At 39.5% G+C, this 15,697-nt stretch overlaps 1 protein-coding gene across 1 annotated transcript in view; it reads right to left on the bottom strand.

The window, feature by feature from the left end:
* The window catches only part of LOC107742311 (AT-rich interactive domain-containing protein 1B-like), a 105,041-nt gene that overhangs the window by 9,736 nt on the left and 79,608 nt on the right, over positions 1-15,697 (bottom strand). Inside the window, exons 7-13 of the mRNA XM_016555237.1 lie at positions 14,344-14,514; positions 8,613-8,955; positions 6,422-6,562; positions 4,843-4,970; positions 3,638-3,744; positions 2,072-2,212; positions 933-1,142 (exon numbers count right to left, since the gene is read on the bottom strand). Coding sequence (XP_016410723.1) covers positions 933-1,142; positions 2,072-2,212; positions 3,638-3,744; positions 4,843-4,970; positions 6,422-6,562; positions 8,613-8,955; positions 14,344-14,514 — 1,241 coding nt within the window. The remainder of the gene's footprint in view (positions 1-932; positions 1,143-2,071; positions 2,213-3,637; positions 3,745-4,842; positions 4,971-6,421; positions 6,563-8,612; positions 8,956-14,343; positions 14,515-15,697) is intronic.

Genomic DNA, 15,697 nt, shown 5'->3' with positions numbered 1-15,697 from the left:
CTTTAAAGGCGATTTTCTCAATATTTAGATTTGTTTGCACCCTCAGATTCCAGATTTTCAAATAGTTGTATCTTGACCAAATATTGTCCTATCCTAACAAACCATACATCAATGGAAAGTTTATTTATTCAGCTTTCAGTTGATGTATAAATCTCAATTTTGAAAAATTGACACTTAAGACTTAAGGTCCAGGGTCACAAATATTAAAATTATTTCTGATTGGGATAAGTAGATAATTATTTTGTGTACAAGCTGATATTTCTCAAACTGATATTCATAAGATTTTACTATTTTTACATATGAGTTAACATTTAACAGTGTTAGTAAAATCTTAGTGTTTTAATGTGTGTAAAGATTACATTTAACAGCATGAGAATTTATAATTAAATAGTCAAAATCAGCCAATATGGTACATATACATTGTGCATCAATGATATAAATATGTGGTCACACTTTATTTTAATGTGTCCTTGTCACAATTTAATAACACACGGAGTAGTATTAATTAACATGTACTTACTATTATATATAAATTTTAACACTCACAACTTGAAAAAGTTTGAAACCCCCTGATATAAAGGGAAGCAGCAGTCACTGGAGCCTGGCTAAGATTTTTATGTATTTATTTAAATTTTTAATTGTTCTTCCACCAACCTTGTGTGAGATGCAGAGTGCTAAAACAATGCAGACAGCACGTGCAAAAAAAACTAAAAAACACCATCAGCAGGTGCGATGCATTCTCGGTGAACCCCCCCCTCCCCTCTGATTCTTTGATGTCTGTGATTGATGGTTGAGGCAGATATGAGAGGTTTCGCCATTCTTTAACATGCATTTCAAAGCTCTGCTCCTTTAAAATCCCAGCACGATCACACAGCAGTACTCTCACAGAGCCCAAAAGAGCTGCGGCAACAGCCTTTCCGGACTTCACTCACCATAGCCAAGCCTCCGATTTCTCGAACGCAGAGGTAGAGGCGGCACAGATCCAGTGGCTTCTTGCCCACTGAAGGCAGGTTGGGGACAGGCGTGCCCCTCTCCTCCATGAAGGCGATGTAGCGATCCACCCATGCCCTCCTCTCCGGCTCACAGCCCATGTCGTACAGCCGTGTTATCTTCTCGTTTGTCATGTTCCCCGAGCTGGGCTTCTAGAGTGGATGGGTACAGAAGAGAGTAAGATATATCGCCACCGACACACCCCGTACGCATTCTGTGAGCACATCATTCTTTGTCCTAAGAGTGTTATGTTATCCACATTGCTCAATAAGTCCCATTCTGACACCTACCTAGCGAGTAAAGTTACACTGCAGATTGTGATGCACTGAAACTGATACACGTTTTTTAGACAGGCATGAGTATTGATGCATGGCACTGTTTGCTTGAACACTGCACGTGTGCTGTATGCTATCGATGGTATCATGTGTATGAGTGCAAGTAAACAAGCAGATGATTGCATTGATTTAGGGTGCCTATACATATGGATATTCTCAAAGCACAACTTCTCACTGCTACAACAGGGTGCGTAGTGACAAAAGTTGATTTTTTTTTTTAAGTTTTGGTTGCATGATGGAAGATCGTCACAAACTCTTTTCTTCTATGTTCTTGCGACGCACCATGTTCACTGAATCCAATGCATTTGCAATGTTTGCTGGTGAAGCATGAAGTCTAGTATGTAGGCACCATTATATTACTCAGCAGGGTACCACAACATTAACCTCAACTCTGGCACAGAATGCAACATTTTAACTTGCCATTCTTTCAAGTCCCCACATTGCCGAATATCGACACAAATCCTGTGAAAGGGCCTTAAAACTCACAAAATAATAATAATAGTAATTTATGAGCAGTTTTAAAATAGCTTCCCTGACATTGGATTTTACTGAAAAGAAACTGGGGAGAGGATAACAAATCTTGTGGTAGCCACTTGAGAGTCACAATGAGAAAAACTCATTCCATCATATCTGAGGTCAAAACAGCTCACACCATCAAACAGGAGACTTAAATATCCACAGAAGAAGAAGAAGAAGGAAAAGCAGGAAAATCAAGAGAAGATAGTAAAGCTGCATGAGGCACTTACAGGGCTGCTGGGGTTCTTTGGCCAGGCAGGGCTGCTAATGCTATCGCTGTCGTCCCCCTGATAAGAGGACAGACTAGCTGGGCTGGGGGACAGAGGGGACGGGGTGGGAGGCTGGGACACACACTGAGAGCCGTAGTTGTCCTGTGATGGAGAAAACATAGGGAAACCCACACACACGTTTAATGGAGGGACAGCTTTCAGATCACCTTTACTCCTTGTCCACCGAAATGATGCGTAATACTCTTACAGAACCAAGCTCATGTTTTTTACTAAAAGTAATTTTATTCAGCTTTATGCCATCACAAGCTGCATTTGATGTAATTACCGGTTGTTATATAAAAAAAATGAATACAAATTTATAGCAGGAAATTTACCAACAGCGTGATTGCTTTTATACAACAGCTCAAATAAATAACACTGAGTAGCATACATTTTCACAATATTGTCTACTTTGCTGTTGCATCTCCAAACAAATGATGTAATAATTTGCACTCTTATTTGCTATTATCAGTAGAGCTCAGCTGTTGTGGAAAACGTTCGAAGGCACTTCTGTTTGTTGTGATGTTTTCTACACGTTTCATTAAAAGCCATGCTCTGCTCCCAATCGATGCCATGAGGTAAAAAAAAAAAAAAGTATAGAGATTATTGTGAATCAGGATGAAAACAGAGGGAATTCTTTGGGAATTATTTAAGGTGACAGAACTACTTCCCTCTAATCAGTAAGGGGACAAAACAGAACATCACGATGAATTACAGATGAAACAAAACCCCAGAAAAAAATGACATCCAGAAGCGAGAATGGAAAGATGAGTTCAGAGAGAACGCTCTGCTGGTGCGCCATATTTCAACCAATCAAACCAAAGCTGAACTTAATGACACAATGAAGTTCTGATGAAAGTAAGGGCAATGACTTGGAAAGAACGAGTTATACAGAAGAAAATTGTGAAATAAGGTCTTCCAGAGCTTACAAGAGTTCTCATTGGGACACATGACAGAATTATATTCCTTTGTTTACCGAATAACACGTTGAAATGGAACACTATTCAAGCACTTTCAGCACTCAATTTAGGGAGTATAAATAACAAAACGATCAATTAAAAAAACTACGAGCGGTAGGGTGTAAATATTTCCTCTGACGACAATTTGATTAAGATTCTTTGCAAAATTATCATGAAATCTGAAATTTGGTCACAATCTGATTCTATTTCAATTTAGAAAAAAAAGTCAACGATTTGTATTTTCTGCTAGTGCTCCATCATGTTTGTGCTTGCAAATTGGGGATCTAAATTTGGTGGATTTTTGGTAATGGGTATTATTATAGTTATTAGACTATAATTAGCCTATATTTACATTTTATCACACCACTCCTTGTTAGGGCACAGTGTCAAGACCAAAGCAGATATTTTCACCTTTACTGAGCAGATATTAACAAAGTTATTGTTAAAGCAAAGGTCAGTGGTCATGCGTAGACTGCAAAAGAGAAGGTTTAGGAGTAGTGTTACAATTGATCTGTTAGCATCTTCTGAACATGTTCAATGAGTCAAAGGGAGAAGGATCTGTTCATACCTTTGGCTTAGGAGGCTCTGTGGTGGGTGTGCTGCCCTCCTCCTTGTGCTCAAGTCTCAGTTTGGGATCGGTGGGCATCATGCTGTCGCCTGAGCCTGTCACGGGCCCTACAGGAGATTCAGACACTGAGACTGCAACATCCAGAGATCTGCACAACATCTGATCAACACCCTCTAAACAAAGGTATATGTGTGCATCTCTACTGTAACAGCACGTCTTAACTTGGTGCAATGCAAATTCCTAGCATCAAATATTATGTCTAAAAATAAAATACTTTGTGAAACAGATTTATAGAATATTTTTGATATACACTACAGCGCAAACTTTTAGAGTCAGTAAGCTTTTTTTTTAAAGAAATTAATATTTTTACTCAGCAAGAATGCATAAAAGTGACCAAATGTGACACAGACATTTATAATGCTTTAAAGTGCCCCTATTATGGATTTTTGAAAATGACCTTTCATGGAGTGTGTAACACAGCTCTAAGTGAATCAAAACATCCTGTTAAGTTTTAAATCTGAAAGTGCACCGTGTATAAAGTTACTGTCTCTCAAAAGAAAGAGTCGACTCTGAATCATTGAAAATGAAAATGAGACCAATCGGACCAATCACCGCCGATTAGCGTCATGCAAAAGGAGAGGGTTTGGGGAAATTAATCATTAAACGAATCGTTTGGGAGTCGTTGAGCAAGTAAGGTAAAAATAAATGCATATTATAAGACAATGAAAGTGTTTTTTTGACCTTGCATGCATGTCAACCTGTTGTTGGGGACTCCCAAAACCAAAATATGAACCTTTCATAACCCATAATAGGGGCACTTTAACATATTTATATTTCAAATAAATGCTGTTCTTTTGAATTTTCTAACCGCCAAAGAATCCTGAAAAAATGTATGTATTTGAATGTAAAATTTTGAGCACCAAATCAGCATATGCTGAAAAATTCAGCTTTGCTTTTACAGGAATATATTACGTTTTAAAATATATTGAAATAGTTATTTGAAATTGTAATAATATTTGACAATATTAATGTTCTTACTATATTTTTAATCAAATACATTTCTTATGCTTAGTGAGCATAAAGAGACAAGAACATTCTTACTGACACCAATCTATTGAGCTGTAGTGTAAAATGATTAAACATTCTTCAATTTCTTCATTAATGAAAAACTGCATTCTTGTCGCATGAATAAGCTAAACACGCACCGGTGGGCATTGTGTTGTAGGACGGTCCTTGAGGGGTCATCCTGGCTGCGCTGTTGCTCGGTGGATGGTTGTAGGGGCCTCCAGGACCCATCCCAAGCATGTGGGGCCCAGCCTGATACCCGCCTGGCCTATGGACAACAGCACACAAACATCAGAACACAAACAAAGCTGAAGAGCCTGTTTAATATGTGAAGAGTACATTGGTAAGTTGTTAGTACACTTATTTTCTTTTCTTCTTTATTTTCTTCCAGCTGGCAAGCAACAAATATGCACTGACAGCAGAGTGGGTTAAGACATTCACGATTAATACACAAAGGAAAAAGAAGTGATTCCTGTGTTGTCTATACGCCATGTTTCACTTTAAATAAGACGTTAAGTGTTAAATAAGAAACAATCCACATGTCTTCACGTATGACAACATTTTCTCCGACGGATATCTGCGGATCACACCTGAACTCTAACTAAAAACTGAACTTGGGGTGCATAATTATTCATTTTAATTAGAGTATATGGCGTTATGCGATCATTAAAATGGGTGTGACCCAAAGCACACTTGAAGTGTTTTTACACTACTCAATTTCAATCTAAGAACAAAATACGATTCAATTCCACTTTTAAATCCAGAAAACAGGAAATAAGTGGGCTAAACAAACTTAGTTTGGAGACAAACGTTTACACACACACTGTCGAACACGAGAGCTGCTGTTTCAATAAAAAGAGTTTCAGTTTGATTATTGTCTTAAAGGACAAGTACACACAAAAATCAGTCCATGTTGCTCCAAACTCACATGCTGATATATTTTTCATGGAAGATGCAAGCAAATTTTTGAAACATCTTCACAGCTCTTTTCTGCTATCTACGTCTTGTGACTTTTTCATGTGATAACTTCATGTGAAAACAGACCAAAATGTAAGTCATTATTCAATGAAAATATTCCCTTCTGCAACAGCTCCTATTCTCCATTTCTCAACATGTGTGAGAACCAATGCCGTTTTGGCAGATATGACGTCAAACCTGTGACACGATGTGCTTGTAAATGTGCCAATTTTAGATTTCAGATCAACAGAGGCCAGCTGTTCAGTTAAGATGTATGGTTGCTGCATGCTTTTAAAGACATGGAAATTAGTGCAAAAGTCATAGAGTACTTTATGGTTTTTTAAGGTTTTTTTAATGGAAAAGAGCTATGTACACATTCTTCAAAAATTCCCCTTTTGTGTTCCACATTGAAAAAAATAACAGCATACCGTTTTGCAAAGACACATGAACTGTGAATTTCTATTTTTTGTTGAACTATTCCTTTTAACTTGCAGTCTTCCTCTTTCACTTCACTTTAACTCTTAGCTATACAAGCTGCTTCTTCAGTTCTCCAACCTACTGAACGTTCTCTCCAGAGGATGCTTCTCCTGTCTGTGTAAAAACTAGGATTAACTTTCTTAAATGCTCAAGAGTACAACACAGCCATGGTGGAGGAAAAAGGAGAGGCGAATGCAGAGCGCTTGGCTTGTGTCGTTTCTAGCGGATGCGAGCAGACTCAAGCAGAGCAAAGCCATCCAGCCAGGGGTCCGAGCTTGAACCTACCCATACAGCTCAGCGTGAGGCTGCCCCTGGCCTTGCCCAGAACTGTAGTGAGGGTGATGGGGGTGAGGGATAGGGAAGGAGGCTGGCCATCCCCCGGGCCCAGCCAGGCCGGGGTATACAGGGGACCTGCCAAAGGGAGGCCTGAAGCAGGGGGAAGAGCATAACAGTCTCCTTGGTGCCTGTTCACTTTCAACAGAAATGACAACTCAAAGGTGTACTGAGTAATTCCATGTTTGGCCCTGTCCCAAATGCCGCCTTCAGCATTATTTGGTGACATATTGCCAAATAGACTGTTGAGTAGTAGCCAACCAGTGAGGCATAGGCAAAATGACATATTGAACATGCATAAAAGTTACAAAGGGGGACCATTCTGAATCATGATGCTTCAGGAAGGTATGGTGAATATGACAACGTAATAATAATGTGAGTTAATCTGAATAAATGTGACCCTGGACAACAAAACCAGTCAGTCATAAGGGTCAATTTGTTGAAATTGAGATTTGTACATCATCTGAAAGCCGAATAAATAAGCTTTCCATTGATGTATGGTTTGTTAGGATAGGACAATATTTGGCCGAGATACAACTATTTGAAAATCTGGAATCTGAGGGGGCAAAAAAAACTAAATATTGAGAAAAATATTGAGAAAATCGCCTTTAAAGTTGTCCAAATGAAGTTCTTAGCAATGCATATTACTAATCAAAAATTAAGTTTTGATATATTTACGGTAGGACATTTACAAAATATCTTCATGGAACATGATCTTTACTTAATATCCTAATGATTTTTGGCATAAAAGAAAAATCGATCATTTTGAATTTTGAAATATTTTTTTGGCTATTGCTAAAAATATACCCAAGCGACTTAAGACTGGTTTTGTGGTCCAGGGTCACAAATGTCATTAAAGGGACAGTTCACCCAAAAAAGTTCCAAACCTGTATGAGATTCTTTCCTGTATGAATCACCATTAACCTGTATTTTTTTCATCCTATGGAAATCACTGGGAACCAGCAACTGTTTGGTTTCCCACATTCTTCAAAATATCTTCTTTTATGCTCAACAGAAGAAAGAAACTCATACAGGTTTGGAACAACGTCAGTGTGGGCAAATAATTACTTTAACAGTGGAACAAAATCAGTCCATACACATTTGCTGTTCTCTCTCCACTCTTGCCTCACATGAGAACATGTTCCCCTCATTGAAACTCCAGGAAAACAAATAAAAGAGAAATCAATATTACCAACCTCCAATGAAAAGGTGGGGAATGCCATCATGCAGTATTTAGACATTTTAATTCATTCTTAAATGACAAATTGCAATGAATAGTAATAATTAAACATGAAATAATGGATAAATAAACAAAACTGCCATATTAAGTTTGATTACGCCTGTATTTAATGTGTCATGGTTGTATTTAATATCAATTGCTTGCTTGTTTTTATGAAAACATTTGTTTTTTGAATACATAATGAATAATTTCTGTTTGTTTATCTGTTTATCAAGTTAACCAAGCTACAGTGTTTTTGTCAAAAAACAAACAACAAAACCTAGGCAACAGCTGGCATTATTTTAATTCAATTAACAGTGACCGTGAGCAGAGAGCTTACATAATTGGTTATGATAAAGCTCCTGATAAAAACTTAAATAGAAAAAGAATCGGTATCAGGTGACAAGAAATCAGTATTGGCTCTAACAATCTAAATGGAGAACCCCGAATTATATTGATTGTATTTGTCCAAAAAAAAATATATATATTTCGTATGGTGTAAAACACTTTATTTGGTTTGAGTTTTTTTTCATTACCGACCAGATTTCCCCAAATGGAATTAATTTACTCTTAAGCCAAAAAAGAAAAACATTTTTATCTTCATTTTTTAGGATAGTTAACACAAAAAAATAAACCTGTATGACTGTTTCTTCTCTGGAACATAAAAGAAGATATTTTGAGAACTGTCTCAGTGATTGTGATTTCAATGGTAGTCAATGGTAACCAAATATGTTTGGTTACCAACATTCTTCAAAACACCTTCATTTGTGTTTCACAGGAGAAAGAAAACCATACTAGTATGGAACAACATGAGGGTGAATAAATCATGACAGAATTTTCATTTTTGGTTGAACTATCCCTTTAACTATTTATGCATCCTAGACCAAACAAGCAGGAGGGCACTTAATTATGGCTCTGATTTACCTGGGCTGTCCAGAGGGGACTGGGTTCTGCTGGGCAGATGTAGGGCCACTCTCGTGGGGCTTGCGACTGACGTTGGGAGGAGGTGGACCCATCCCAGGGCCAGCAGACTGAGGCATGTTGGGAGACGTTGGAGACACACTGCTGGAGCCTGCTGGGTACGGCCGGCCGCCAGCTGCATGCCCTGGTCCTCGAGCCGTGGTCATAGAGCCACAGGGTTGCCCTGGACCCTGCCCGTGCATTGGACTGCTGGCATTCATGCCAAGACTGTTGCCCATGCCTGGGCCGGGGCCACTGTAGTTGGCACCTGGTGCTCCGCCATAGTTAGAAGGGCGTGAGTAGTTACCTAGAGATAAAGAAGACTAATGTAAAAGCCCTAATAACATTATAAGTGCAACTCAGGAAACATTAGAAAATTAAAAAATGCATGACCCCTTTAAGAGTTAAAAATAGTTCTACTTTCTAACAAAACATGTCTCAAGACCCCTGCACTCTGCTCCTTTCCATCATATTTGCTTCCTCTAGGAGGTGAAAAAAACATCCTGTGTGTGTTTCCAAACAATCTTAACCCAGAAATAGCATTTACAATGTCATCTATGTTGCAATGTTTCTCAATTTTCAAATCTTGATTTTGGCCAATTTAGAGTTTGAATCCCTTAATGAATGGATTGTATTGTATTGTATATTTTGATGTACTAGATGGTGCAAAAGGAGAACATGGATGGTAGTCACAATTTTACAGTCAAAATTGCTTAAATATTTGAAAAAAAAAAAAACCTGATTGGAATACTTGAAAAATATTCAGCCATATGTAGTTTTATGTTGACACTCTTGGGAGCTTCATAAAGTAAGTCACAATGTAATGGATACTCATAAAATTATCTAATTTTGCATTCCACAGAAGAATGTAATACACATTTGAAACAACATGAGAGTGCGTAAATAATGACAGAATGTTCATTTTTGGAAAAAGTAAATAGGGTCCATTTCGATCTTATGTTGACTTTTGAAAGCAAGTCTAAATTCTGCATACATCGTTCTTTTCGTTCTCTGTTCCTTCTCAGGCAGTCAAATTATCAGACTTTGTGGGAGATCACTGGAAGACAGTGAAGTCTGGACACATTTCAGCCAAATTGACATTCTTCAAAACTAGTGTGGAACCAAAGCCCCAGCAGGCCATCAGAAAGCCCGTTGTTAATGAAGTATGTCTCCTCAAGACATGTTTCAAGAGCAACCGTCTGAGGACATTCAGCCTGACACCCACTGGACGTCAAGTTTCTCAGGGGACGAGACATCATGTTCACCACGTGAAGTTCCGTCTAATGTGCTGATGTGCATAATGGGCATAAATTTAATCGTGCCCAGATCGCCGCTTGGCAAGAAGAGTTTGCCAAGCAGCATTTCAGTCACAATTAGAACTGGGATTTCCACTCTTCAAGCTGTCAAAACGTTGAGATCTCTGGCTCATTCGTGTTTCAAGAGTTCCCCGTGGAAATCAGAGAGTCTTGGCATGTTTTCCTCTTTCCCAGTGTAAAAAAATTTATTCAAAAATCACATGAAGCAGGTTGGGGGATGCTGGCTTTTTGCCCCCGTTCTGTAGTTACACTGAATCGAGACCCTTAACAAGCTCCTTCACGGTGGGGAGGACAGGCACTCCAGCCTGCAAGGATGTAGACGTGGACCTGGAGCAATGCCAATTACACAGAAATGCCGTACTGCTGTCAGACACTCTGTGGTGACTTTCCTCCAGCCCTGTTAATCCCAACATTCCCTCAGGTGAAAAAGAGGGAAAGGTGCCATGAATGTGAAGGATGCAGCCGGCTGCCCTTCTGACAGTGCTGTGAGCGATGCATAGATGACAGAGGGTTTGGGACATGGGAACACAATTTGATGCCTACTGTGAGTTAAAAAGATGTGTATCTCACCTTGTTTCAATGACCCCCATGTTTCTGTAATTCAGCTACACAAAATGCCAAAGCTTGTTCTGACACAACAGGACTCAAAGGTTTCCCACTTTCCCTGCCTTCGACTCAATTCACATCAACAACTAAGCTTCGAGTCAAAGACAATTCTCTGTTTAAAGGGAATATATCATGGAAAAGGGGATTTTCCTTCCTCGTTTGAAACTCTGCAGATCAAATACACTTTAAATTCTTCATAAGCCCAGTCTTATGCTAAAATGCTTTTATTTCGAAGGTTCACCCTCTAATTTCAATCATAAGCCTCATTTACATAGTTGATGGAGAATCAGATCTCAGCAGGGGAGCCTTAACAGCTGCAATGACTCAACTCCCTGCTGAGTTAATGGCCTTACTGACTTGAAATCAACTTCCGTCTCGTTCAAAATTAACGCTCATTTGGTGGGATGATCATTTGGCCACGGCAGTGACCAATGAGCTTCTGAAGAAGCAACAAGCCATTGTCCTGCTTAAAACTTAAAGACTTTTAAGACTCTCTGCCATATGTGACAGACCTCCAACAGAAGAGGGCGAGATTTCATCAAAAACAGTCGGCAGGTGAGACAACTCTCTTTTTGATCAAAATAGTTGTTTTGGGTCAGCTAGTGAGACATTTTTACATGTATACATGTCAAAGTATCCTCAACTGTGGATGAGCGTAGACAAATGAGTTCAACACATGTGTAGTACCACCTAGTGGATTCTTTCTGTCTCAACATTCACCTCGCACCGCACCTGCGGACACGCCTGATGACGAAAATTACGTCATGCGGACAGTGAGCGGACCGTTGTGGAACACGAATGGCCGAAGTATACTTTGGGCTAGTCTCGCGTAGCCAGACCTTCAGACTGACGGCAGAAGGTCTGGGAACCTCGGCCGCTTTGAATGGCCAAGGACCACCCAAGAGGCCATATGACTGACAGATAAACCAACCAATCAGGTTTCGTTTTGTGCCGCGTCATGTTTAGGGGCGTGGAAATGTCCCCACAATAACAGACTGATATGTAAAACTCTTGGACGTATTTTAAATAGTCTATGCGCGAACTTTACATATTTCACATACACACATTGAAAATCCAGCTTATCCGTTATACTTTTGAAAATCCAGCGGATCCGAAAATCTGTTTATTTTATCATGATAATTGCTCATCATCACAGTTGTAAACATGACGGATTTCTTCTTCCATGAAGGGGTTTGGCATCACGGCATCTTTGTTTCCAGGCAGAACGTTAAAGAACACGACACACGTCTCCCGGAAATCCTGCATAATTCAACCAATCCGATGACGACTCCAATTTTGTGTGCCATATGCATCAGATGTTCAGCCAACAGTCCGTGGGCGTGACGTCTGAGGCTGAGACTAACTTTGGGCTTAATGCGCAGCTAAACTAGTCCCAGTGCTGAAACTATACTTGCAGTGCTACTTCTGTCATGCAGCACCACTCTACTGATGAATGCAGTGTGAAATCCGTTACCTGTTAATATGGGCACCAAAATGAATCCATGTAAAACAAGAACTATGAGATAAGTGTATGAGTCAGAGAGAGTGGAAAATTGTCAAAAAAAGAAAACATAATTATGAATGTTTGTATTGTAAGTAGACTTCAGGAAACAATAAAATGCTACATTTAATGTTGTTCCAAACGATGAATTGACTGTGGCATCTATTCATGGATCCTATCAATCTGTGTAAACAATTCTGTGGTTGACTGCCGCTGTAGCTCAGTCAGTGTCAGGCCTGCAACAGCAGCAGCATGCTGCACCCCTGTTGTCTTGAGCCAGCTGTCAGTCATTTGAATGAGAGTACAGGACAACAGGGACTATCAATCAGGCAGAGTGGAGGCCATGACATTATAAAGGCACGCTTTGCAGCTATTCATTTATTACACCAGCACGCCATAACATTCATGATGAATTGCTGCTGAGCCCTGTTAATGGGGTCTCTTTCACAGACGCACACAGCTGAAACAACAACAGACACTAAGTATTAATTCACCACAAAATAAAAATTTACTCTATTAGAACTATCTAGGCTTAACTGATGTGATATGGTTCTTGCATGTTTGATCGGTCGCAACAAACCATGCATGAATGTTAAAGTGATGACAAAAATGAGATTTGAGAGGTATAGCAGAGGGCAATTTTTTTGTCTGTTCCTCACAAAAAGCTATCGTATGACTTCAGAAGACTTGCAATATAGTGTACATGAAGCCCTGAATGGTTTAACACCTTCATGTCCATTGTGTTCTCAAAATTCTGGCCAGTTGATGATTGCTAATATATCAAAATCAAGCAGGTGGTAGATTCTTTTCCTATTTAGCACCCAAACTCTGTAACAGTGTTCCTAGCATTGTTCAGGAGGCAGACACTGTCAGTTCCAATCTAGATTAAAGACCCATCCTTTAACCTAGCATACACATTACTGTACACACTATCACATTTCTATCTCTTCAATCTCTTAAGGGATTGTTTGGCTACAACCAGAACCAGGAACACCTCCCATCACACCAAATGTACGCGTTATATCATAAGAAGAATGGCATCTTATGTTAGTTTGTCTGTTTCTCGCTTATCCCGAGGTTACCATAGTCAGCCTGATCCGGCCCGTATCCAGACCAGATGATGGATGGTGAACAACCACAACACAGCCTTTCATGGCCAGCGGAGACTCCAACGAGACAGGCCCTCAGGACAGATGCTCAGCGAGACCTCTGCGACTTGATGAGCCCTTAGCACAGATCCCTACAGCCAGCTATAGGGTCAAGCCAGGACCAGCTGGGACCTATGTGCATCGTTTTATCGAGAAGAACGTTCATAGTGCTTAAGGCCACTGATAGTCCAGTCGTCTTCCTACTGGCTAACCTGCAGCTCTACCTTCATGTTTTCCAGACTACAACTCTTTCCCACCAAATGCCGCTGTGATGTACCTCGATCAATATCACACCGCATTCGTTCGCTTAGGCCAGAGGAGAACTGAACACTGTTATTGATCTAAACCAACACTGAACTGACTTTAGCTAAATAATAACACTACAGTCTTTTAGAGCTATTTTAAGGCAGAATCTGAGTTGTTTCCATAGTTGAGCTTCCATAATTGATTCTGCTCTTTTCTCTGTGAAGCTTGTTTGTCACAATCTGTAGTGTATAAAGCGGTATAGAAATAAAGGTGACTTGACTTGCACAAGACGTATGGACCACTACTTTTATAGTGCTTTTTTGAGCATGACAGTCCCTTGTCACTAAAGAGCGGAAAGTGCAGCATTCATAAATGGTCTTTTTGTGTTTCACAGCAGTAAAGGCCCATTCACACCAAGAACAATAACTAAAAACATATAACTATATAAGTATCGTTTAACTACAACAATAATATTAGCATCCACTCCAACAGACAACTTTCAGTTTATTATAAGTGTGCATGTAGTTTAGTTGTCTGTCGCTTTAAACGCTCAAGCTTTTTGAAGCTGGGTGGATTCTCATTGGCTGTTTTTAATCATTCTTCAGCTGGAAAAAAATAGTTCTGAAACTGATTACAACAATATCGTTCCTCTGTGTTGTTGTAGTTGTGTCAACATCTCATAGAATTAGAATGATTTTAAAAACTTTATTGCTATCGTTATAGTTTTCATCCGCGGTGTGAATGGGCCTTAAGTCGAAATGGTTTGGAACAACTTAAGAGTGAGTGAGGGGTCTATAGTTCTGCAGTGTTTTGTTACAACAATTTGGAGCATAAAAAAATTCACACAAGAAAACTAGAAGAAAATCCTTCCATGTTACCTGAAGGTCCATACTGGCCACTCTGGGGCCCATAAGAGGGGCCCAGCTGATAGGAGCCCACACTATGGTGCACAGGGCCAGTGGGACAAGAGTGTGGAGACATAGAAGGTCCCGGCTGCTGGCCTACAAACTGGGGACCAGGTACATTGCGCTGCATGTTAGGTGCAAATCCTAAAAAGTAAAACATAAAAAGAGATTACCCATAACAGAAGGTAATGGTTAAAATAACTGATTAACTCATCTGTCAATTCAAAGAAAAATTAGGCATTAGTCATTTTTAATGATTGTTTAATAAATAACATGTTTTGTCACAACTTGTTTGACCACTGAAATTCCTCAGCTGATATTTATTTATTTATTTAATTTAGTCATAAATCATAAAGAAATGGAGGATCAAATATCAGATAATATTTGGCAGGAAACAAATAGGAGAACACATTCATCTTCTATTAGTCTTAGACACACAATTGTTCAGTTTAAAATTGTACATCGTCTTCATTGGTCGAAGGACAGACTGGCAAAGATTAAAAGTGATGTGGACCCTACACGTGTTCTCCTAAATGTAAACAAGCTCCTGCCACTCTATACAACAATATTTGGAGTTGTTACTCGAGACTATAATCTAAGCAGATCCCAGGAGGCTAATTTTGTATAAATGCAAAGACTCTTCGCCTCCAACATATAGACACTGGATTAAGGATGTTATGTATAACATACAATCGGAAAAGCTCCGATGCTTTATGAAAGGGTCAAATAAGAGATTCTTTACTACTTGGCAACCTTTTCTAGCCTTTGTGGAGAACACTGCTGCTAAACAATTGTACTGAATGTACACTGTCTAAAATTGTATTTTATTTTAATGTGTGTGTGTGTGTCTTTTTTAAAGTTCAAGAGCAGTGAGTGATTGTTTTTTTCTTTGTCCTATTTTCTTTGATCAACATTAAAAACGCAGACAACAGCAGGATTATTGGAATTCTGTGTCTATCACTTTAACACCGCAGCAGCTTGAAGTTGTCAACACTGGATGCGAAAAAGCGGCTGTTGCAAAGTGCTTGGACTATTTCAGAAACAGAACGGGGAATCCGTTTACTTTCGGGGATTTGTCGTGTCGCATCTTGTGGAGACAATATCACTGATTATATGTCTTTTGACACATTGCGTCGCACGCGGCTCGTGTCCGGTTTCTTTCTCAGCTGTTCATGTTCACATAAGAACCGACTACTTTACTAGGATACTCACCGAGACGGACATTTTTGACATAATTTTGTGTTAATTTGTCCGTTTAAGCGCAGGAAGGAAGCAGAGCTCAAGACGCGGCTTTCAGGCCGGGGTTTCGGATGTTTAAACTTCCCAC

The sequence above is a fragment of the Sinocyclocheilus rhinocerous genome, unplaced genomic scaffold, assembly GCF_001515625.1.
Source record: "Sinocyclocheilus rhinocerous isolate Xijiao unplaced genomic scaffold, SAMN03320098_v1.1 scaffold973, whole genome shotgun sequence".
Lineage (NCBI taxonomy): Eukaryota > Metazoa > Chordata > Actinopteri > Cypriniformes > Cyprinidae > Sinocyclocheilus > Sinocyclocheilus rhinocerous.
This window is presented reverse-complemented; position numbering and strand designations above follow the sequence as displayed.